Source organism: Montipora capricornis, chromosome 14 (assembly GCF_036669925.1).
Source record: "Montipora capricornis isolate CH-2021 chromosome 14, ASM3666992v2, whole genome shotgun sequence".
Classification (NCBI taxonomy): domain Eukaryota; kingdom Metazoa; phylum Cnidaria; class Anthozoa; order Scleractinia; family Acroporidae; genus Montipora; species Montipora capricornis.
This window is the reverse complement of record NC_090896.1, coordinates 11,740,305-11,765,110: the sequence shown is the minus strand read 5'-3', so window position 1 is coordinate 11,765,110 and position 24,806 is coordinate 11,740,305. Positions and strand designations below refer to the sequence as shown.

Here is a 24,806-nt window from a genome sequence, read left to right as displayed (position 1 = left end):
TACATGTCGTATACCCGAGGGGGACTTCCATGTAAAAAAGGACAAGGGTGCTCGTCGTAACGTTTATGGGTACCTCTCAGGATCTTCAGCCTCTTCAGGTCTACAGTGGATCGAAACTATCGCGGTGCCGTTTAGGCCATTGAACCGACGAATATATGACAACAAGTAATGCGTTGTAGCTCCCTAAAAAGCTATCTCCCTAAACCCTTTCAGCCCCAAGACTGACTTATAGATTTTACTCTGTCTAACGCCAGACAATTTTACTCGTCAAAGGGAGACCCTTTGATTGGTGCCTCTAAGGAGTGAAAAACATTCCAGGCCAGGGCCACAAAACAAAATCTCCGCATCTCTTCAGAGTCCTTTTTGAAATTTCTGAGGAGCATCCCTTCTCTTTTATATGGGAATGTGCCCTCCCCCCCCCCCCCCCCTGTGGGATCGTATACATCTGTTATTATGGTCTAATACTGCTACGATTGTTGTAGGTTAAAAAATGCATATGTCGATACCACCTAGAGCGAAGAGGACTTTCAAAAATCAATGTCCCAGTCAAAAGAACTGATCGCTCCTGATTAGAAAACTATATACAATACCCGAATCTAATGTAAGTAAAACTTACTCGTTAAACCCTTCGACTCCCAGTAAAAAGCAGCAAAGGGTGAACAAACTCTAACAGTAAACTATTCTTCTGAGAGTAATCCTATCTACTTCTGTATCTCGGATTTTCTTCTCTACTCTTTCCAGAAAAAAACACTATTGTCCATCTTTTCTCACTGTTCTAAAAAAGAAAAACACGTAAAATTCAAACGCCTTCTGTGCCATACGGCTGCGAGATGAACTCATGCACTGATCACAACAAAGTGATTCTTAGCGGTTTGGAGCATTCTTGCATCATGCTGAAAAGAGTGTTTATACATGGGTATCATCAGGATTTCCATCTGGCTGACCTAAAGAAAAAGAGAGATACCGTTTATTAGATTGACCGCGAGCGGAAAGAGATCAAAAGCCATGCAACTAGTGAAAATGTGTTCAAATCAGTTGTTTTATAGCTGTAACCCTCTCGAGTCTAATCGTAATTGAAACGAAGCATTTCAAAGTAGATGTTGTGGTACTACACCTTTTGCATAAATGGCGCCTTTATTTGAATAAGCCTCACATTCATGTGAAAAATCCTTTGTCTGGAAACATGAGTACGAGGCTAAGGATGTACAAAGTATTATTATTCAAATCTAGACGCCATCAATGCAAAGGATCTATAAGTAACAGTGAAAGACCACATAAACTGCCTGCAAAACGAACCCGATAGCACGATACATTTAATCTACTGTGCAGAGAGGGGAGTAACAGGAGGGAATATGCATTACGTTTTAAAAATTTAAAACAATATAATTACAAATCTGTATAGTAAGTGAACAGACTACTTAGAACAGCTTTTTTTTATCAAGAGCGGGAAAAATGCATTAAGGTCATACACGTAGAGTACCAGGGGGAAATTTCACACACCTTCCACATTCTCTTGACCAATCTCTTCCAAGCTATCAAAGGTGACGTCGTCTCCAATCAGGACAAATGGGGCCCAATAAAGGGGATCTCCGAATTTCTCTGAGTGCCTCAAAGTAGCTGTGGCCTGATAGAGAGCTTCGCTTGTTTTCTGCCCGAGCTTCAAATGCTGGTAGAAGCTGCGCATGAACTCGATGGTGGCTTTGTCATCGATGGCCCACAGCGAGGCAAGGACTGACGTCGCACCTGCACCAAGAAATGCGCGAGCGATGCCAATAACACCCTCAGCTCGAATGTGACCTCTTGCACTGTGACAGCAGCTGAGAACAACAAGTTTTGCTCGCACTTTAGCATTCTGTACCTCGGCCATTGTAAGCACAACATCTTCTTCGTCAAGTATTGGCTTACGTTTTTCAGGAGGAGGAGCGAAAGCAATTTCACCTGTTTGGGCATCCCCGTGGGCTGCAATGTGGACTAAGGCTGCTTTGTCTAGCACTTCTAGAAAACGAGCTTTTGTCGCTTCCTGACCGATAAGAGGCTTAACTCCAACCATCTTGGCTATTTCTCGAGCCTCTTCGTTGGCTTTATCTAGTCTTGGTACCGGCTCTGGTTTCTGTCTTCCTTTGAGTTTCACCAAGCCAACGTCTGGATCTCCAACAACCACAGCTCCATTCTGATTATGATATTCACATGGACACTCAAAGATTTCTTTCATTATTGACAAGGACGGCAACACTCGTATTCTGTGTTTCTCTGCCAGACTTTCGTTGTTTTCGTCTCGAAGGGCCGCGAAAGGGACCCTATGGAGTCCTTCATCAGGAACAATTATGAGATCTTTGGCCGTTTGATCGTGGAATGCGCCGCCTAACAATACATCAAAAAGTTTCTCCAGCGCACTTGGTCTATCTGTTGGAGTGATACACTTAGAAGGGGGACAATCTGTTAGGTTTTCCAGTTCTTGCAATTGGTCGTTTTGTTCATTCTTGTCTAAAAGTCGAGCTTCCCTCGACAGAAAGGAGCGATCTTCGCATTCCACAGCCTTAACGCCAACGCCAATGTCAGCAAGTGCATCGCCAAGCAGATTCTTCCACTCGGTTGCTTCGCCCATGAACTTGGGATCACCATTTGGCTGAAAGCTCCAGACTATCACATTTTGTTTCCCTAGTCCAGAAAGAGCATAGTATATGATGCGACCCTCTAGACGTGAATGACCTCACGCATCTTCGTTCCACTGAGGTTTTCCCTTTTGACTCGTCTTGGGTCTTGTTGGCCGTACGATACCACCATCATGTCAGCAAGAGCCGCGGAACGTGCACGCTCTGCGACCAGTATTGCTTGTTCGTCTTTGTCTTGCTGAAGGAGACACTGTATGTAGAGACGGTAAGTGCTGGCCTGCACGTCGCTTAAAGAAATCTTGTACTCGTCTTTCTCAAAGAGAAGTCGTCTCACTTCCGCGTACATGGTAGTACACTGTTCCAAGTGATCACAGGCAAGTTCAAACTTCTGGAGCTTTGAATACGAGGTTCCAAGGTCGAAGTGGCAGGAACCTCTCTTATCTAACCTTCCCATCTTCTCAGCAAAGCCCAAAGCTTTTTGCTGTAGTTCGATGGCTTTTCTCGGTTCCCCTAATTTCAGATACACCTTGCCAAGATTTAAGTAGCCAGTCATTTCACCATCTGGTTCTCCTATAGAGCTTGAAATCGAGATTTGCTTCTCATTATGCTTAATGGCTTGCTTGTAATTTTCAAGGCGATAGTTGACCATTCCGATATTGCCGTGGGCGGCTGCTTCTCCCTGTTTTTCCTCCAAATCTTCACAAAGCGAGAGATGTCGCAAATGGCATTCAAGTTCCTTTTGATGATTTCCAATGCAGTTGTACGCTGTTCCTAGGTTTCCAAGCATTGCTCCCTCCATTCGCTTGTCCCCGACGGCTTTAGCGTAAGGTACGGCTTTCTCGTATATCTTGACAGCTTGTGAATACATTCCAAGGGCTTGATAGGCATTTCCTAAATTGGCGTATGAGGCACCTTCTAGTGGCTTGTCTCTGATAGCCAGAGCGATATCAAGGCTTTGCTTATAACATTCAATTGCTTTGTTGTAATTTCCAAGCTGGAAATGAATGTTTCCCACCTTCTCGACCGACCTTCCCTCTCCGCCTTTGTTCTCTAGTTCCCTGTTGATAGCGAGATTGAATCCGTGATGCTCCAGCGCCTTATCAAAGTCTCCTTGGGAATAGTAGATGCTTCCTAGGTAGGCGTTGCCCAGCCCTTCTGCAGCCTTGTCACCGGTTGATTTTGAAATTTCCAAGAACTTTTTTTGCATCTCGATGGCTTCTTCGTAATTGCCTAAGGATCTATGGGTGTTTCCTAGGAATCCGTAGGCAAAGCCTTCGTTGGTTTTATCGCCCATTTCTATCGAAAGCTGCAGCAATTTTTCCAGATTCTTTTGTGCTTCCCTGTTTTCTCCCAGAGAATGCTGCGCTCTTCCAATTCTTCCAATAGCACATGCTTGTGCTGCCTTATTCTTCAGCATTGTTGCGATGGACAACTGGGCTTCATAATATTCAATCGCTTTTCTTGTTTCCCCACGACAATGATAAACATTTCCAAGGGATCCTTTTGCATTTCCCACGCCAAACTTGTTGCCCATCTCTTGGTAGATTGTTAGCTGCTGTTGATAAAGTGCAAAAGCCTTGATATAATCGCCTTTGGAAAGATAAACATTGCCGAGATTTCCACAAGCTTTTGCCTGACTCTCCTTATCCTTGACTTCCTTGGCCTTTGTAAGGTGCTTCTCGTTGTGAAGAATGGCCTCTTGATACCGTCTAGTCCTGTAGAAAACACTACCCAGTCCACCATGGGATTCACCGATCGACAGCATATCTCCGACGTCCTCAGCAACGGTAAGACTTTCTCTGAAGTATCTAATCGCACTTTGGTTATCGCCCAGCTCGCCACATGTGACACCTAGATTGTATAGGCATTTCCACTTTTGCTTTTGGTATCCTGTCGTGGAATTTGTATCCAAAGACTTCGTATGAAATTCAAGACCTCTTCGCAAGTCTCCTAACTTGGAAGAGGCACTGCCAATAGAAGCATAGGCCAATGCTTCGAGATCTTTACGACCATTTTTTTTTAGAAAGGGAAAGACACTTCTGGCCGTAATCAAAAGACTTCTCATAATCATCTAAAGCGAGAAACACTTCGGCGAGTTCGCCACAAACTTCAGCCTCTATGATTTCCCTTGATGTCCCCTCGACCTTTAATAATGCTTGTTCTAGTAATTCTGCAGCTTTTTTATAGTTGTTGGAATGCTTTTCTCTGGCAAGAAGCTCGCGGGCACTTGAAAGAAGAGTCGAGAATTGATCTTCATCTTCTGCTTTCCTTTCTAGTAAGATAGCCGACGCACGTTCCGTTTGCTCTTCACTTATATGCCCTTGAGAACTATGAGTATCATTTCGTCTGGTTTCCATGTTTCAATCAAATCATCTCAGAAGAACTGTATTTATAATTCTCTTCCATACCGTTCTTGCCGCAGCAATGACACGACCATTGCCTTGGATTTGACGGAATAAATAGGGGCCAATCATGATTCAACAAAAACAATTCCAATGTTTGTTCATTGTTAATTTACGCCACATGCTTTCACTTACGATGTGGAACTTAACAACAGCTTCTCGTGAATCAATTGCAAGGATTGCAAGAGCTAGTTATTGACCTCTTAGTTTTTTAACTCAAAATGCTGTTACAAATTCAGTTTGTTTTGCCCAGTAATCTGATTTGTAGCAATTATTTAATATTCTCTCGTGCCTTTGTTTTCCTTAGTACAAACAGCTTAGTGACAATTTGAAATGACATTTTTCTTTCCACTATTAAGTTGTGGAGAAAATGCGCCCTTACCATAAGGTAATATCGATAACCACATGGGAAGGGAGCAGGCTTGGCACAATAGTGTGAACACTCGCCTCCCACCAATTTGGCCCAGGTTCGATTCCGGCGGAATCGAACCTGTGGGCTGAGTTTTTTGTTGGTTCTTGCCTTCAACCGCCGTTTTTCTCCTGGTAATCCGGTTTTCTTCCCTGCGGCTGAAAAACCGTCATTTCCAAATTCCAAATCGATTAGGACCGAGAACCCGCGTGAAAACCAGCTAGGGCTGATGTGGCTTCCTCTCTAAATATTGAAGGTAGTACGAGGAAGCAAACTTCCCTCCTTTAGTGTACGCTGCTGACTGGGCCTACTTTGCTCCATTATCGCTGTTGGACGCTTTTTGAGTTTCATTGGTATGCTAGTTTATGATTCGAATATACACGATCGTTAAGTTTATTTTTCGACTAGATGAAAGTAATGCAAGGAGTCCTCCTACTCTTTCCGAAAATTTGCGATGAAATGAAATCGAAAGGATATGGGGTTTTTGCGTAGAGGGCAACAGTTGAAATAGGTTACCGTGTCGGAGTTTGTTGAGACTCATTACTGAATTATGGCGGACATTTTGCTGCCATGTTGCAATGTTTTTGTATTTGTTTTCGCTCGCTTCCGGGATCCCTTGTGTGCATAATACATTTACTTTCATTTCGTGAGCGCAGGTCTTCGACGGGTGACCCGAAAACCATGACCCCTGGTCCGCGGACCCCCACTACGGACTGGGTCTGCGGACCACCTACGGACCGGTCCACGGACTACCTCCACTTACCCCCTCACGGACCACCCCCAAAATAGTATAAAAAACAAAAATAAAGATTTCCCTTACTGCTTCTCCGATAGATCACTCGCGTGGAGTCGTGTCGGTGAAATTTCGAGCTTTTATACGCTGGGAAAAATGTAACAGACCTGGGTTCAGTCTCGGGTGCAAGGTTATCATTTTACATTCCTATTTCCTTTGTTGTGGCTATAACTATGCATGAAACACCGGGAAAACTCTGGGAAGCCTCGAAATTCGTGCTGCTTTGAGTGCATTTCCTCCGCCATTTTGCTCGGCCTACTCTCCCGCGGGTTCATTAACTCGTCCCAGGCTTCACAATTTGCTTAGCGGAATTTCAAATATAAACAAGTTCATAGAACGACCTAAAATCACGCCTTTTGCAGCCCGATTAAGCCACAAACAGAAGGTAAGAACTTTATTTCCTTTTTCCATCAGTATCTTCTCCCCGAAAACAGCACTTAAACATTGTTTTGGGGGTTGTGTATTTAGAAATGTAAGGTATTGTGACAAAAGTTACATACATACATAATGTATGCTACTCCGTTTGCATTCAATTTGGTCATGTGAATATATTCCCTCATGAAATACATACTTGGCGTAGATTTTTATTTTCATTTTTTATACAATTTTGGGGGTGGTCCGTAAGGGGGTCAGTAGGGGTGGTCCGTGGACCGGTCCGTAGGTAGTCCGCGGACCCGGTCCGTAGTGGGGGTCCGCGAACCGGGGGTCACTGTTTTCGGGTTACCCGGTCTTCGACTTACCCGTTTTGATTAGCTTAGAAGCTCGTGTATTACTACACCGTATTTCAATGAGTTTTTGATGCTTTTTTGCTCCATTTCCCCAGAAAACGAAACCGTATTATTTTGGCTTCAGTGGCCAAAATTATTTCGAAGGTAGTGATTTGGCAGCAAAATGTTCGCCATAATTCAGTAATGAGTCGCAACAAAATCCGACATGGTCACCAATTTCAACTGTAGCCCTCTACAAAAATACGGAATAACAATATATCATTGCAAAACAGACCTTCAAAATGGGTTATTGCAAAAATAACCCCTATCACCATATTCTTAAAATAACTTGTATCAAACCACAAATCTCCCAACCTAATCACTCCGAAAACGACGATGAATATTATTTTGAAATACAACACCTTGCTTCTCTTGTGATCAGCTCGCTATCGATGAAAAAGCTATAATATTTTGTAAATTAATAGCGATCACTTCTTCCTATTAACCAAACGAGATAGACACTTATTTCGCTGATTCGCTCGCCTCATTAGACGTCTATTAGAGTGGAACGCATACTTTCGCTTTAGAAGACGGCAAAGCATAAGCCGGACTGAAATTGATTTACTCGTTTGCTGTAACTAAACGCACACAGGAAACCAACTCGTTTAAACTCACCGCTTTACACCAGTTTCAAACAAGTTTCGATGTCTGTTTCGATGTCCTGTTTGTGAGGATGTTAATTTTTCGCATGGGCGAACTTTCGCTTTCAATGTCTTCCGAGAAACAACCAAGGGATTTCCCCGAAAGTGATTTCATGCAGAGTCTTCCCTAAGGGTATTTTTTTTCAGGGAAGAGAAGGAGGCTTGAGAGGGACGGAGATACTGAGTGGGGGATAGGGAATTTAACTTCCCTTTCTTAAAGAGAAGAGTCAATAAACTGTTATGGTCTTTTATCTCTTTAGTGACGGAAGAATAAGACTGTGTGCTTATGGTAGAACTTCATGGCGCGATAAATTTTTATAAAGGTTTGGTAATTAACGTTCACTAAATATCTATCATGTGATGTCGAAAAATGATCTCGGTGGTTTACCATCTTATCCCAGAAGGGCGTGAGAAAGAAACAAGATATTTATTTTGATTATGAAAACGAAATTCTTTTTTTAGCCTCACAGGAAACTCCAGGAACCCACGATTTCAGATAATTATTTCAATGGGACCTTTGCATGGCTCCTTCAAACTACGACAAGCTAACAAGTCTGTCAGAGCTTTTCGCTTCACACATTGTGATTGACCTTGTAAGTTTACTTTAGACGTAGAAAACACGTTCCTCCAGCCCAAAATGACTCTTGGGAGGGGACCCATTTAGACGAAATCTGATATTTCCGAATTCATTCAATTCGATATTCAAGCACATTTGTTAATACAGATTGATGTTGACGTGCAAATGAAGTGGTTTCTTTGAGACAATTTTTCTTGACCAATAAACGAACTTACGTAAACAAATTCGTTGACCCATATTTAGAAGGGGCAAGTCCCGTAACGCAACAAAAAGCGAAAGTTGGAATGCTGCCCGGGGATTTCCTGCACCCAACCCCTTGCGTTGTTGCTAGGGCTTTAAAAACGAAAGATTCACTTGGTAGTCATTTGAATTGCAAAGAGCCATTACTGCATCATCTAACACCAGCACTCTGTGAATATACCCTTGGCTGTATCACGCTTGGGCCTGAGGTAATTGTATGACATGTACACTTTCTAATTATAAGCCAGAGTTGCGATATATTAAGTCAATTTTTGGCATATGCAAAATAATCTTGAAACTGAAGAAAGGAAATTTCAAAACAGTAGTTATTCACGGAGAGGGGAAGCAAAAGGTACAATAAATAACACCAGACTGGGGCAAGTAAGACAAGAAACGTTCATAGATGAAGTAGAAAATTAGAAAGAAAATTTTCTCAACGTCTACAGCTCATTTTTGGTGTGTGACTCACCAGTGTTCACTATGTTTGTAGCAAGTGAAACTTGAGTTACGTATATAAATAAGGTCGGTATACTCTACCCGTTATATTTTGCATCAGAATTAAAATGCCTTGCATTTAGTCAAGCAAGGCATTAATTGCGAGAACCTCAACACAAATTCAACGGGTTCGGTGATCTCAATATAATCACGTTAATTCAAATAGCTCTAAATGTTATTTGCAAGCGGCTCGGATTCCTTCAGACCGTAGTTTTGATTTATGCAACGCGTTATCGGTAATCAAATTGTTTGCAATGAAGTTAGTGTAGATTAAAACGTTAGCGTGTCTAAATTATTTTCACTATCAGTTGAAGGTACCTAGTTGACAAATTCCGGGATTTCTACGAAATGACCCCACAGTGATTTGGGTATCAGACCGCCCGCGTCATGAAAGTGTTCTCTCGTGTTGCAAACTTTCCATTTTATCCTAATTAGTCAGAAAAACTATTTAAACATATTAAAAAATCGCAGTTCATAAACAGTTAGTTTTTTGCGTTTATTGTAATAGATTCTGGCACGTTTTGTGACTTTTTCATCTGGCAGTTTATCAAGAAGTGTTCTCAGTTCTCAGGCCGAAACCTGAAAGTCCTCCTGAAAGTCGAATCTTTTCGACTGTACTGAGCGCCTGGACGAAAGGAAATGGAAGACGAACACGACATTGGTATGTTTATCGCAAGTGTTTCGCATTTCTTTTACCAGATATATTCCTCAACAATACTTGAAGATCCGGAAGCGAAGAGGATCTTTCCTGAAAATCTGGAAACTTTTATTTCTCAAAAATGCAATAAAACTGGCCCGAGTCTACCCACCAAAATCAGACGCAAGTGGAAAGGTTTTTTAGGGATGCGGGATGATTCTAAGCTAATTACTTTGCAAGTATATCACTGACTAGGAGGCAGCTATTTCTGTCTCTTTATCTATCCATCAATGTGGCTCATATATCGATCACCCTGTGCAAGCTTTTACACAGTCCAGGTTGAGGTGCACCTTTATAGTGTATGTATAACAAGTTTCAGAAGTGTTTCGTAGACGTCCTTGATGTGGAAAGCTTCACAAAGTTATTATTTTAATTTACTAATGTGGTTCACGGCTAGATTTCATCCTCTCATATTCATAGATATCGACTGCCTGTTGAAAGAAGGAAGACCTACCGTGAAAGACATCGAATGCTTAGCCAAGGACCTAAGTGATAATCCTGACGAATTAAGGAAGTTTTACGAGTTACTGGGATTATGCAATGGTGAGCCAGAAGACCTGAAGGGACCTTGTTTGGATACCACAGATGGCGCACTAATTCTCAGGCATCTCGAGCTTAACCAAGAGAAATGTAAGAACATTACTTACAAAGGACTAGCCGCAGTTTTGGATCACTCCTTTCACAGAAGGGATCTCGTGCAAAAAAGTTGTCTCATTGAAAAAGGTAAAGCGCTGAAGTATAACCCATATACTGATGCTCTTGATCTTTTAGATAACATATTTAGCCACATAGTTGGTTGTGTTATGTTTCCAACATTTAATTTGCTAATGGGCCATTTTAGAAGTGCGCAATTGACACATTTACACGAGCCTGAGTTTTCGTTATAAACTCAACCCAAAATTCTTTCCCTCCCATCCTTACAGGTTTGATTCCTACCTATATCCTGGCAAGAGGCGGAAAGTCCGTAGCAGCTTATCGAAGAGCTCTGAAATCAGGTAAAACTTACGATAAGCGCGTCAAAGTGTTGTTGATCGGAGAAGACCGCGTTGGGAAGACCAGCCTTGGCAAAGCTCTCAAAGGTGAATCGTTGAAAGAAGATGAGGCTAGTACAGATGGAGTGCTCATGAGTGAGGCCGTCAAGAATGCTAGCGAAAATCCTTGGAGAAATTCAGAAGCTCATAGAAAGTCGAGTGCATACAAGGTGAAGTGTGCGGAGATGATTCGCCACCAGTTAAGAGGATCAACAAATCAGCCATCTCAAGATGAGACAACAGGAAAAGCAAACATGGAGTTAACAGCCATCAATCAAAGTACTCAACAACCAGGTGTGCACGTTGTACTTCTTTCACATAAGCTAAAATTTAGCTTATGATACTGCGGCGTCAAAGGGTAAAGCTTAAGAGCCGTTAGGTCTAGGATGTATAGACTTTGTTTGCTACTTTTTAGGTGAAAGGCCTGGAATTGGACGTCCTTGTAGAGGAAACGAAATCTTCGAAAACATTTGAAGTAATGGTTCATTTAGGCCATTTCTGGTTAGCTGATGAATTCACTGACCGCCATTCATTGGCGACGTGAACTTAATTTACAATCAGACACAGGGTATTGAAAATCACATATTTTTATGTCTTAAGAAACACACCCCGAGTTACAAATTAAGAAACAAAGTTTATTGATCAAGCCTAGTGACATATAGGTTTCTGACTAATCCATATCTTGACAAAATGTCAACACTCACTAGTATGAATGATGACTGGGAAAAGAAAAGTTCGTTTTTAAATTCCCGTAAGAAGCTCAGATGTTCAGTTCCATTGCAAACTGTACGACCTTCTATATAATTCTTATAGTTTTGCTTTGTGTCCCATTGCATTCAGCCTCGTTACAACTGCAAGTTGATGGAAATTTGGAGTTGGACACCATTGCAGACGATATTTCTAGTTTACTCGAAGACGATTTTGGAGATGACGAGGTCGATAATTGCAAAGATAACGACTCCGATGGAATATGGCCTGTCATTTGGGATTTTGCTGGCCAAGCTGTTTATCGTGCCATTCATCCCATCTTTATGTCCCCGGAAGCTGTGTACGTCTTGGCGTTTGATCTATCAAAGAATTTGTTCGATAAGGCAGGAGGGAATACTGGAGGCAAACACTCGGTACCGAATCCTGACGGTGAAGATTCAAATCTAGATCATATCATGTGGTGGATGGACATGGTGCACTCCTTAAAATACTCTGCGGAAAGTGAGACTCTACCACCAGTCATCCTTGTGGGTACACATGCCGACAGTGTCAAGGAAGACCCCAACAGAATCATGGATTGCCTTTTGGACAGATTCTGCAAAAATAGACTGATAGGTGAGCATATTGCAGGGAGTGTTGTTGTGGACAACACACGCGCTGGTAAGGCACAGGAAGACCCAGGAATTGTCCGTTTACGTCGGCAGATATTGGAAGTGGCAAATAAGCTGCCGCACACCAAAAAGGAAGTTCCCTTGCAGTGGCTCAAAATAGAGAGCAAGATTCAACACGCAGCAGAATGTGGAGTAAAGTACATCCCTAAACTTTCCTTTAAAGAAGAAATCGTGGAAAAAGTTTGTACAATTCAAGTGGACGATGTTGACCCGATTTTGAACTTTCTTCACGATCGTGGCATCATAATCTATCACGAAAATGCAAATGATCCAAATGGCTTGGTGGTGCTGGATCCGCAGTGGCTTGTAAACGTGCTTTGCAAAATAATAACTGTCGTCCCGAGCACAGAGGAAAAGATTAACATCCGCAGCCATCGCAAAAAGCTCAAAAAGAAAGGGATTCTAGCAAAAGAGCTTCTTGACCATGCCTGCAGAGAGCGGGGCTTGATGGAAGTTGAGCAGTCATTGCTGTTTCTGATGGAGAAATTCAACCTTCTTTTTCGTTGTCCTAGTAAGGACAACGAAGAAATCTACCTCGTCCCCTGCATGCTAACAGCAAGACCGGGGAAAGAAATGATCCCAAAAGCAGACGACACCTCGTCTTCACCAGTGTACGTCACTTTCAAGACCGAGTACGTTCCCATTGGGCATATCTCCAGGCTTTTCGTGTTGTTTGGAGTGTGGGCGGCAAGGAAAAGTTCCTGCGATCAGCAGCAAATTTTCGCGAACGCAGCCCGCTTCGTTTTAGACGGCAAAAACTTCCTTGGATTGGTCTGCTTCAAAAGTGTGGTAAAGTTGCAAGTCTGGTCACAAGACAAGTTGGACTCACTCTGCAATGATTCGGGATTCCTTTCGGAGGTGTACAGGTTAGAACCTCAGTCCTTCTATCTCGAGGGTTGATCAAAGTATTATTTCACATCACAATACCATTTCACAATCAAGCATACTGGTGACAAGGATAACTATTGTGATATTGTATTGATTTCCATCAGTAAGAAGAAGACCAATTACCATCGCATGTTGTCCTTCAATATTTTCTCTGGTAGATACAAGCTATTTATTAGCTGGAATAAAAAAAGGATAAGATTAACTTAGTGCTTCAAGCTCGGTGTGGGGGGGGGGGGGGGAGGGGAGGCGGGGGCTAGCCTGGATACAGTTGTTTTGGCTAGCATTTTGAGGCCCTCTTAAACACTGCACATTCGGTCCTTATTAATTGTCTAGGTGGGCTTTGAGCTGAGGAATCGTGAAATAGTTATTGATAACTAAGCTCACGTAATATTCTTTTTTTTTTCTAGTTGCTTGGAAAGGAGTTTGGAGACAATGCGCGGCGAGTGCCACTGGTTGCGTTCAGTGTCTTGGGATTTGTGCGTTCAATGCAGATTGTGCCCTGGAAAGGTAGACTCCAGCACTGGCAACTGTATCTGGCACGACACAAAGGGATGTTTGCATGACGACTGTGCTCACTACATTCCTTTGAAAAGCCGCAAGTTCTACTGTCCAGATGCTAAAGGCGATGAATCCTTCTTGCTTGAAGAAAACTTCGAACCTTGGGTTCAGGTGAGGAGGGTTTTTCTGGCTTTCGTGGCATGCCTTACAAATGGAAGTACAATTATGACTTTGTGAACGGCACGACAAACGGCAAAATTTATTTGAATTCATCTGGCATGTTTCGGGTCAAATGTAGTCATTTAGTTGTATGATGAATGATTGTGCTGATACAACAAAATAAGTTTACTCAGAGCGGTCTCATATACACATCTTTGAGAGTGAGATGGGACGTTTGTTTGTCGCTGTCGGGCCAGTTATGAGCTCTCAGCTCACCCATCCAGCCCATGTAAACCAGGAGATTAGAGTATAGTTCACGACACAAGGAACGTTCATGTTCTTCCGCTATCGACCAATGTTTCCTTTGTCTGTCTCCACAATGAGTGTAGTCCATTGAAATTAAGACCAGTCATGTAACGTCTTACCCAGGGTAACAAAAGCATATATATGCTTCTGAGGGTACCTTATAAGCAATATCAGTACATGTTTGTAATTACCTCAAACTGATCATCTTTTTTCAGGCCGTGAATAACAACAACACCGCGAATGAATTTGGTAGGTAGTCTGTTATGTTTGTTACTGTCCCTTGGCAAACACTTCGAGACGATAATGTGATGCTTTACTGCACCAGTTTTAATTATTCTTAACTAAGTGCATCCTTATTGGCTTGGTTTCGCTTTAACAGTCTGTTTTCTTGTTTTATACATACAGTTAGCCGATCGCGGTCTTCACCTAAGCATTGTCGGAAAGCGTCAAGTCCTTCAACCAATGCAAAACAGATTTTGCTATTAGCCGGAGAATGGGGATCTGGGAAAGGTGGTCTACGAACCCTTAACAGACAACTAGCAATAGAACTGGCGAAAAACGCCAAGCTGGCGGTCAGTTTCTATGTTACAAAGTGCAGTGAAGAAGAAAAGCAAATTGCGTCAAGCCATGGTATCACTCTTTTAAAAGCAAAAGAATTACCTGGCTATGAAGACCTTGATCGACTTTCCTCTCCACCAGAAGAATTACCAGAGATCGACATTGTGGTTGGGAATGGGGCGAGACTCGGGAAACAGGCCCAGCTGATCAAAAGATTCTGTCAAAAATGCGTTTGGGTTCAGGTGGAGCATACAGCTCCCGAGGAACTCGCCATGTACAAGGATTATTCTTGCAACATCTCGAGAGGCGAGCAGAAGCATCATACGGAGGTAAAACTGGCTGACCTTGCTGACATGGTGGTTGCAGTTGGACCAAAGTTAACGGAGTTGTACAAGACGTATTTGCGTCATTCTCCCAACAAGACGGTCTTTGAAATCATTCCAGATCCCAGCATCTTCCACGAATTTAGAGAATGCAAGCAGGCTAAAGACGACAGAGAGAAATTTAACGTCTTGGTGTTTGGTCGTGGTGACGCGGACGATTTCAAGCTGAAAGGATTTGATATAGCTGCGAAAGCGATTGCAGAGCCAAGGGTACCATCTCTATTCTGTTGGTGCGCCAAGTGGGAGTGAAGAAAAAGTGACAGAGAAGTTACTTCAGCAGGGCATTTCTCCTCGTCAACTATCCGTTCGTGGCTTTATCGAAAGCAGGGAAGAGCTAGCTAAGTTGCTATGTCAGGTGGATCTTGCCATTATGCCATCAAGGACGGAGGGCTTTGGTCTGACTGCTCTTGAGGCCTTATCTGCCGGTCTACCAATTCTAGTAGGCGGTAACTCGGGATTTGCAAAAGCTCTCGAGAACATGAAAAATCCCTTGGCTTCATCGTGTGTCGTGCATTCAGAAGACGCCAAAGAGTGGGCTAAAGCAATTCAAGCCGTGAAGGAGAAACCCAGGTCAGACAGGTTACATGATGCACAAACATTGAAGGATGATTGCGAGAATTCCTTCGCCTGGTCAAAGCGATGTGAAGCCCTCACGGGAGAAATGCTCTCTCGGGTTACAGGTGAGAAGTATATTACATTCTCTAGTGATAAGCTTAAATCAGAATTCCCCCACGGTCTTTGTCTGTCTGTCTGTCTGTCTGTCTGGCTAGCTGGCTGATTGCTGAAGTACGGCTCTCTTTTAGTTTTAGGCAAAATAATTATACGGAGGAGAACAGCAAGCTGTGGGAGCAGGGATGGCGCAGTGGCGAGAGCGCTCGTTTCCCACCATTGTGGACCGGCTTCGATCCTGGCCCGGTGTCATATGTGGGCTGAGTCTCGCCACGGGTTCTCCTGTTGTCCTCCCTCCACAAAAAGCATTCTCAGAATTCCAGTTCATCCAGAATAGAGGACCCAATTGAAAACCAACTAAGGCTAATGTGGCTTCCTCTCTAACTATCGTGAAATATTCATTTAAAATTTCCAGAAAGAAAAGGTGACGACAAAGATAGCGGTGAGCAAGGAGATGAAGCCGCAACAGATGTGCAGTGTGTCAAATACATGGCAGAAGAGAACGAGCAGGCAACACAACCTGCATTCCCACTAAGCCGAAGACCTGGGACCTGTAGTGGCGGTATGTTACAAACAAAATATGACTATACACCGAATTCATAATGGTGGATCGCTCGGGCAAGCCTCGGCACGAGAGCATGAAAACGAGGCGGGTGAGGATAGACACTCTAGTTCTAATATGGCGATAAGTGAAGCGAAGACCTGTACAGCTCCAGTTTTACTAAAGGAAAGTGATATAACTGAAGCTAGTGATGCGGGAAGGAAACCAGCAGAGTTGGGAAAAGCTAATCTTTTGTTTTGGCAGCGATTCAAGCGTGATCGTGCGAACACAGCTCGTAAGACGACGGTATATTTTCTCTGCTTTACATCGAATGATGCGGGTCTTCTGGTAACCATAAATCAGATTAGGGTTAAAGTTAAACAGGCAATGATTTTTAACTTTTTCGCTAAGTTTTTCGGACAAACAGCTGTATTTTTCACCAAATAAAACTTAGTAGTTTCTCATTTTTTGAGTCTTGTTGAGTCTTTACCATACAACTTAAAATTTTTTGTTTGTTTTTTTTTTGGCCTTGTTTTGTCTTTACAGTGAGTCAAGAAGGTTAACAGGTTGCGGGGACAAATTTATTGTTTATCTCCTTATTTACAATGATTTAAGTCAGAATATAAAAGTCAGTAATTGTACCATTTCCCTTCTGATTCTTGAATTGATTTCCTCTTATTGATGTTACAGGAATATACATAAGCATTTGCTGGATAAATGTTCTTGATATGCCTGGGATCATTACTGATGAATGTTATGGCTTTACTCATAGTAATTTTAGGTTACCATAATTTTCAATATTCTTCCAGGAAGTTTGTTTTCAATAAAAAAACTTCAGTGTTCTGTGTTAACTGGCCTAATTATGGAGAGATCTTTTATTGTTTCATCTTTTAACAGCATAGAGTAAAATCTAAGGTTTGTAGAGTTTGCTTTGGTAAAAAAGATAAATATATAGCGTGCAGGTGATCTTGTGTTTCGTAGTTCTAAGGTTTAAATGAATAGAGACTTCTTGGAGATGGATATTTGATAGATTTTTAACAGCAAAGGACTATAGAAACAATTTTCAGTGGTGCTATCACAGAAATAAGAAACATAATGCTCTTCATGTGACAGATAAGTTGCCTTTTACATTATATACGACCAAAAACATGGTATCACCTTATTGAAAAATCAATTCACTTTAGAAGAATAATAAAATTATCTGATGTCAGTGCTGCAACAGCTTCATGTGCTTTATGCCATAGGTAAAATTGGTTACTGTGACTTCAAACCAGCTTACATGTTCAAAATGACTTCAGAGGAAAACTCTGAATCAAAAATTCTAAATGTTAAATGTACCCTGAGTTGTAAAATTGGTAAGTTACCAGTGAATGAGGAAATTAATTTAGATAAATAATGAAAATCTAGCCTGTACACAGCAAGATGGCTGATAAGGTCACTGCCTGTCAACCATAAATTGAGCCTCAAAATGACCAGGCATGAATGATACTGAAGTTAAAAAAGCTACCTAGGATGGAAATTTGCTAGGTCACTTGCTTCAAGTGCACTCAAAGAAAAGCTACAACAGAAAGATACAAAATGAATATGGTAGCTTGCCTGTTGTGTCTCACATTTAACCTCGGTTTAGTTTCAGTTTATTTATTTGCCATAAGGGGTACAAGAGAGAGAAGAAAAAAAATAATCTAACTATTTACATTCTCATGGCGAGGAAACCCAAAAGAAGCCAGCGGGCTTATAGAGAATGGCTCCCTCAGTTAAATAACTAGAACAAAATCTTAATTTCTTAAGGGGAAAATGGCAGAGCTTCTTTAAAATCTTATGATAAATTAGATAGTCATACTGATCATAATTAGGATAAAAAACAGAGAGAGAAAAAAAAATATATAAATATATATTTTAATGAATATTTTTAAGGTAAGAGGAATGCTTTCAGCTTACAGCAAAACGAAGTGGTACTTGTTGCATTACGAATTTCAGAACTAATAGAATTAAAAGAATTAGGACCTTGGAAACTAATAGAGAACTTTCTCATATTGGTTCTGCATAATATTTGTGGTAAATGGAAAAACTCTGAACTTCTAGTGCCATAAGAATGCACCGGGTGTGTCACCGAGAACATATTATTGAAGCTATAAGGAAGTAAGCCAGATCTGTATTGATACATAAATTTACCTATTTGAAGTTTGTAGATACTCTCGAGATTTAGAATTTTTAAATTTTTAAATAAAGGGTCAGTGTGAGCATCGGGTGAGAAAGAGTCCGATTAATCTTCCCGTTTGTACCAATAAAAGTTCTACTCCGAGATTATGAATTTGAAAACCAACCGCCTTTTTGTTATCACGTACCATTTGATTCTGTAAGGGAAGTGCCAATATATGAAGATACAGGTTAATTTAAGCTTATTCGTGGTACACAAACAACAAACAACAAAACTCGAAATAATTTAAATTTCATTCAGCAAAGTATTACAACGCCTCTACATGCAAGTCAGATCATGGAAAGAGGCGAATATCTAAAGAAATAAAATACTGGATCTGTGTTGTTAGCGGAAAATAGCAACATATTATTTCGTTGTCAGAGGATCATTTGATGTAAACATACCGTCGTCTTTCGAGCTGTACTTTCACGATCACGCTCAAATTGCTGCCAAAACAAAAGATTAACTTTTCTCAACTCTGCTGGTTTCCTTCCCGAATCACTAGCTTCAGTAATATCACTTTCCTTTAGTAAAACTGGAGCTGTGGAGGTCTTCGCTACACTTACCGCCATATTAGAACTAGAGTGTCTATCCTCACCCGCCTCGTTTTCATGCTCTCGTACCGAGGCTTACCCGAGCGATCCGCCATTATGAATTCGGTGTATGTTCTTTGAAAAAGTACATGTAATATTTACTGTGAAAGTTACCCTTTGGTTTCTACATAGTTGTGAACTGGGTTTTAATTACTACATTTCGTAAAATCTAGCCAAATTACTCTCTTGTAAGCCTCCGTGGATTTCACATCAAAACACATTATCTTGTAGACAGCAAGAGCTTAAGAGTCAGTACCCACCCCTCAGCGGCAATACAAAGCTATATAGCTTTTGTCGTGTAGTACCGGCTGTACCTGCAGCTGCCAAGTCGATTGAAAGTGTCGAAAGCAGAGGGTAATATACTAAGTTAAAGAGTATTTGTAAAATAGTAGTGTGCTTGCATATCACAGGGTCAGGACCGCATGAAGCACCTTTTCCCGTAGAAAGCTGTAATGCCTTCAATGCTGCCACAAACGTATCACCATTCTCAAACTTTGAACAAGAGAACGATGACAACCGGAATAGAGAATTGCATTCAACGGCCAACCAAGAAACGGAAAGCAAAATAGTCGCAGAACCTTCTATATCGCCTGAGGTCGAAGAAACAGTGCTGAGCTATCAGGTAGGATGAGTGAACTCTGAAAGGATATATACAGCTCTCTTTAACTTTGCATGTGCGCTAGTTAACTAGCAAGATGGGCGGGGCAATTCAAAACCTCTGTTACTTCCACAGCTATCTACCTTATAAGGTCTTCAGATTATTAAAGGTGCTTCTATGCAAGTCACTGTTGCTTGGGTGAAAAAAAAATCTGCTATCTCTTATCACTGACAAGACCTCAAGAGACTCTCGAACAAAAGCATTAGGCTTATTAACAGACCTTGGAAGTAATCCGCATTCATTTGTATGGAGACTGTTCAGCCACATACTTACTGTACTATGACATGTGTACAATCATTTTTCAGTTTTCCATCATTACTCGCTGGTCCCAATGCCATTTAACAGCCAGTGAACAAAGTCAGTTATGAATGATACTCAATTCTACTTTTCTTTCTTTCTACAAAAGGAAACTGAACCATGCCTAAATCAAGATGAATTCCAGCAAACAAAGAAAGGACTTCAACAAAGAGAGTCAAGTGGAACGAAACAGGAGAGGTAAGAGTGAATACCTCAGTGGTAAAATACGGGTCTGTGTTATCAGAATCTTAGCAAGACGTAAAATACATCCCAGTATGTTTTGTTAACTTCAATTTACATCAAATGTTTCGAAGGTAAACGAGTCAAATATGTGAAGGGAAAAAAAATTAAAGCAAATAAAACATTGGTAAATTTATCCATCTTTCTTTCAAAGGCAGTGGAATAAAGAGATAAGACACATCTAGCTTTTTTTAGCTGTGCACAGGGATAGAAACACTCAATGTAACTTGAAAATATCACTCTTTACAACACTTAAACTGAAAGTTGGCCTTTGACGTGATAACTGTGAACAGATTGACTAAATGAGAATATTTCGGTCATTGCGGTTAGGATTTCAGCTGCTTCTCTCCGTAAACTGCGTTATCGGAGAAAGAGACCTCTCGTATGGAGATACCTTTTAGAAACCCCTTTTCCAGATAATTCCAGCGAAATTGGAGATTTAAGTACATTTGCGGTATAACGTGCTATCAGCACCACGCCTGTTTCCAACCCCTCCCCCCCCCCCCACCCCCTCCAGCTGCTGGAAAAATGTCCATCAAAGTAATGGATGGGCAGCAGCTAGGCAAGGTTCTTAAAACCAAGAAACGATGGAGGGTAGGAGGGTGGATGGAGGGTACTACGTACTTTCAATAAAGCATCCGCGAAGTATTTACCGACCTGTGTTGTTCTGTCAATAGCATAACTGAAATACGTTGGCGAAGGGGAGATGAACGTGCTCAATGGAGAACGGATCACGAGGAAAACACGAAGCATCATGTGACGCAGTCAAGGACAGAGAGTAGCAAAGTGCAGAATATGAATCCCAGAGTCACTTTAATACTGGTCGCAGTGGCTGTACTACTTATGGCCTACATTTCATATTCATAGATTGTCCACAGGGTAAAGGGGCTATGTCTTATGAGATACATCTTGCAAAATGTAGCCTGAACGTTTTAAATTCGAAATTCATAACCCGTCTCAAACATCAATTTTCAAACAAGGCTTCCATTCACATCGTGTTTAGTCTACTTTACTGGCAAGTGATAGTAATTTGGAATCTACCTTTGACAGAAAGTTAACAACCCTTTATTCTTATTCAACTACCAAAACGCGCTTTAAAACGTAGGGGTGCTTTATCTCCAGGCCATATGCGAGCCAAGTTGCTTTACAGCTAGTGTCATTCGCCCGTTCCAAGTCGTGTCTCGCGCGCTTTCATTTACGTGACAAAACATTACGTGCTTTTCTCCCGCACACTGCTCGTTACCCGCGGGACTTCCCAGTTGTAACATAACCGGTCATTACGGAAGATATATATATGTAGCTAAGTAGTGGTTATTAGTGTAACGTTATCAAACGTTTGAATCTGTCGACATAAATTTGTATAGGTGGTTTTTTTCCACTGGTTTTGAACCAGTGAAGGTTTGTTGAATTGTTATGCGTACTTGTTAGTCTAACCTCTAGGTGTACTTACACAAACAAACGAACCAAGCCACGAACCAACGAAAGAGCGAAGCGAATAAACGAACGAACGAAAAGAATGAATGTAATGAAAGGAATCAATCAACGTAAGTACGAGCGAACGGAACGAAGAGAATGAGTGATCCAACCAGTGAAAAAACGAACAAACAACGAACTCTTTTTCTACCAACGAACTGTGTGAAGTGAGTAAGGTTTCAAGGTATTTATCCTTTTTTCTAAGAAAAACTTTATGGGGGCACTTAAAATAATAATAAAAGCAATTACAATGAAAGCAATAATGTTAAGTGGGATCCTAAATATTAACCAATTTTAAAGTGTTTTAAATTATGAGTTAAAGATCTTTTAAAGATCACTCTATAAATTATTAGCATCGATTCGTGGATAACAACTCCTAGAAATAGGGATACTGTGAAAAGTTGACAACAAAATTTATTCCTAGTTACAATTTTTGTTAGGTTTTTGGGCCACCATAAATGAAAGTAAAACTAAAGGCAACATAGGAATTCTGTAGCAACTGTTTTTTACATTATCAGCGCGGAGTTATTCGACTTGCTTCGTTTCTGTTTTGCGCACTTTATTTACTCCCTTGTCATTACCTGACAATGGATGTTGAACATCGAACATACTGTTTTACATTTAAAAGAATAATTGTTAAAACTTATTTGTGTAACAAAAAGTAGTAGTCATGGCATGACTGGGGAATTTATAAACTGGGTTCACAGCAAATGCTTTTCAGCTTTTGTTTGCAAAGTTACATCTTTTTTTTTTTTTGTTTCCCACATTTTATTTACAGTTATAAGGTTAAGTACACTGCAATTATTAACAGGTCACTAATAACACCTTCATTACTTCAACTAATAATTATACCTAGTAAGTATCTCTAACATTGATATAAAATTTCCATTTAGCCTGAAATTGTTTTACCTTATTATTCTTAGAGGCAAGATACATTTCCGTTCTGTATTTCACATCCAGCATTGCCTTAAAAATTTCCAAATTTGGGGGTACTTTACGTTTACGACAATTCCAAATATGAAGTTTAGCCAGAATGAACAGATAGTTAAGTAATTGGTCGGATTCTCCAACTTGTCTACCGACAAAAACATCTTTCAAGGTGAATTCTACATACTTTCCTGAGAGCATAAACCAGAAGTTTTCAAGATGTTTCCAAAAACGATGGGAGAAAGAACATGCATAAAATAGGTGATGAACCGTTTCTGATCCTTTCTCACAAAAGGTATACAGATCATTCGGGACATAACCTATTTTAGCAAGACGATCATTAGTAAAAATAATATCCGCTAATAGTTTAAACTGAAAACTCCTAATAAAGGTTTCATATGAATGTGATTAAATGTTACCAAAAACATTAGCAGCAGTTGAATCGTCCAGATCAAAATCTTCTTTCAGTTTGATAAAGCCTCTCGAACGTTACATCTTAACAGTGAGATAGTATACCCTATTAAATTAATAATGCAAAGACTTGCTTGTTCTTAAATGTGCAAGTCAAGTAAAACAAATGCGTTTATTCACCCTGCTTTAAGTTCAGACATTTATTTTGTGATAGACAAACATTTCTTGGCTTTGACTTCTTTCAAGTCAATAAAGATTGGGACAAAAATGGAAAAGAATTCTACTACCGCCCTCACAAGCCGTGGGTACAAAAGCTCGTTTTGTACTGCACTGCAGCGTATTCATGTCAAATACTCTTCTGTAATTATAATCACTGGCATTTCTCTCTAAAGACGCCATGAGAAGTTGAGTGTTAAAGAGAAGCTCTGCGGCAATGCGAAAATCCCCGCTGAAGCATTCAACCGAAAATTAATTTGGACTTCAAGGACAAAACCATAAATTGTATTGTCTGTATTGTGCTCCCCCTCCCTTCCCCGTCTCTTCCTCCCCCCCAACTCACTCCTCGTCCCATGCCGTCCCACCCCGACCTCTTGATAGCTTGTTTGGGGTCTGAAGAGGGCCCTTGTCCCCACCTTCCCTAAAATAGCTCACACAGCTAGACGTGTGCAATAGCGATCAGGGAACAACGATGGGCTTGATCTCCGCTGTTCTCAGGTGCAAATTCTCGATAGTACCTAATCATCCGCGTTTGTAAAATGACCAGTTGCTCTGCCAGTTAGGATTCATGAGCAACAAACAGCATTTAAGCGTTTTACCTCGCATGTGAGCGACAAATTATCTTAAGCGCTGAAACATATATGCATAGATTAAAAAGTGAAGAGTTACATGTATTAGGGTCTTCAGGCAAGATTAAGATAGGTCGATCTTTTACTTTTCTTCCCTTCCTCCCTCCCTTGACATGTTTTGTTTTCAAAGTGGTTCTGGGGGTTGGGGGGAGGGGGGGGGGGGGCGCTTTACAACCGTTTACGACACAGGTTCTTGGTCTTTGTTGTAGAGCACTCTAATTTCCCGTTTCATGGTCAGCCATTTAAGATTTCCACGCACATTCTCCCTCTCCATGGCCTGGGATTCCAAAGCATCTCGAAACTCTTTGACGGAAGCTAGACGCCATCCCTAGAATAAACAACAGAGAGATATCTTAAGGATAGGTGACAAGAATCTTTTGTAGAGTTAACAATCCCTGTCAATTATGAACAAGTTTGACAATCAACCAGGCTGTAGCCAGGCACTAAACTAAACACTTCATAACAGAGAGAAATCTGGCTGACTTGCTTGTTATTTAAACCATTTCATAACCCCTCCTTCCCCTCCCCTTTTTCTGTAACTTGTACGGCCACTCTCTTAGATGGAAACCTCTTTCTCTATAGGAGAATGGGACCCCAAATCCCCCTACTCCCCTACCTTCTTACACACCCAACATTGTAAGAAAACAACACTAAAGAACGCTTTTCTCAAAGTGGTTATCTATCGCTGCAGGATACATAACCTGCTTGTCCACAATGGATCGAGTTACCTGCTATCATTTTTATCAGATTCCCTGGCGGAAAGGAATCTCTATTAATACACACTGCTCCCCCTCCTGTACAAGATACAGGTACTTGCTAGTTCATCTTTAGTACCCCCTACAGTTATTTTTGATGTTAGCCCTGCTGGCAAAACAAAATGTACAAAAACATCTCTCTATTATAAATTTTCATACAAATTGTTATCTCCTCTAGATGATGAAAACTTGGAGCACATTGCAGGATATCCCCAGCAATTCTGCAACTACGCCCCAACAATTCCCTTTCAAGAAAACTGTTTATTTATACATACGTGAGGACTATTAATCCCTCGGGTGCTCAGATGTGGACTCAGTTCTACAGCCCCCTGGGTCAGTGGCTCATAAACCGTCTGCTCTGTAGT

General features: G+C 41.2%; 2 protein-coding genes, 1 long non-coding RNA gene and 1 pseudogene across 3 annotated transcripts in view; 1 reads left to right on the top strand and 3 right to left on the bottom strand.

Annotated features, from left to right (window-relative positions):
• Positions 1-48: 48 nt before the first annotated feature.
• LOC138032185 (uncharacterized) lies at positions 49-7,736 on the bottom strand. The gene is made up of 2 exons (XR_011128298.1): positions 7,599-7,736; positions 49-944 (listed from the first exon to the last, which is right to left on the bottom strand). It is a non-coding gene; the product is annotated as an uncharacterized lncRNA (long non-coding RNA).
• LOC138032182 (tetratricopeptide repeat protein 28-like) lies at positions 1,424-6,022 on the bottom strand (annotated as a pseudogene).
• A 791-nt stretch (positions 7,737-8,527) lies between the features above and the next one.
• Positions 8,528-23,090, top strand: LOC138032180 (uncharacterized). The gene is given in 13 exon segments (XM_068879785.1): positions 8,528-8,650; positions 9,445-9,597; positions 10,054-10,356; positions 10,557-10,958; positions 11,505-12,909; positions 13,339-13,600; positions 14,110-14,143; positions 14,300-15,038; positions 15,040-15,515; positions 15,920-16,066; positions 19,246-19,457; positions 19,900-19,988; positions 20,708-23,090. Coding segments are annotated over 12 exon segments (4,281 nt in total). The 5' UTR covers positions 8,528-8,650; positions 9,445-9,575; the 3' UTR covers positions 20,898-23,090.
• A 774-nt stretch (positions 23,091-23,864) lies between these two features.
• Positions 23,865-24,806, bottom strand: part of LOC138031382 (uncharacterized) — a 9,128-nt gene continuing 8,186 nt past the window's right edge. Inside the window, exons 6-7 of the mRNA XM_068879086.1 lie at positions 24,717-24,806; positions 23,865-24,014 (exon numbers count right to left, since the gene is read on the bottom strand). The exon at positions 24,717-24,806 is cut by the window's right edge and continues 147 nt beyond it. Coding sequence (XP_068735187.1) covers positions 23,865-24,014; positions 24,717-24,806 — 240 coding nt within the window. The remainder of the gene's footprint in view (positions 24,015-24,716) is intronic.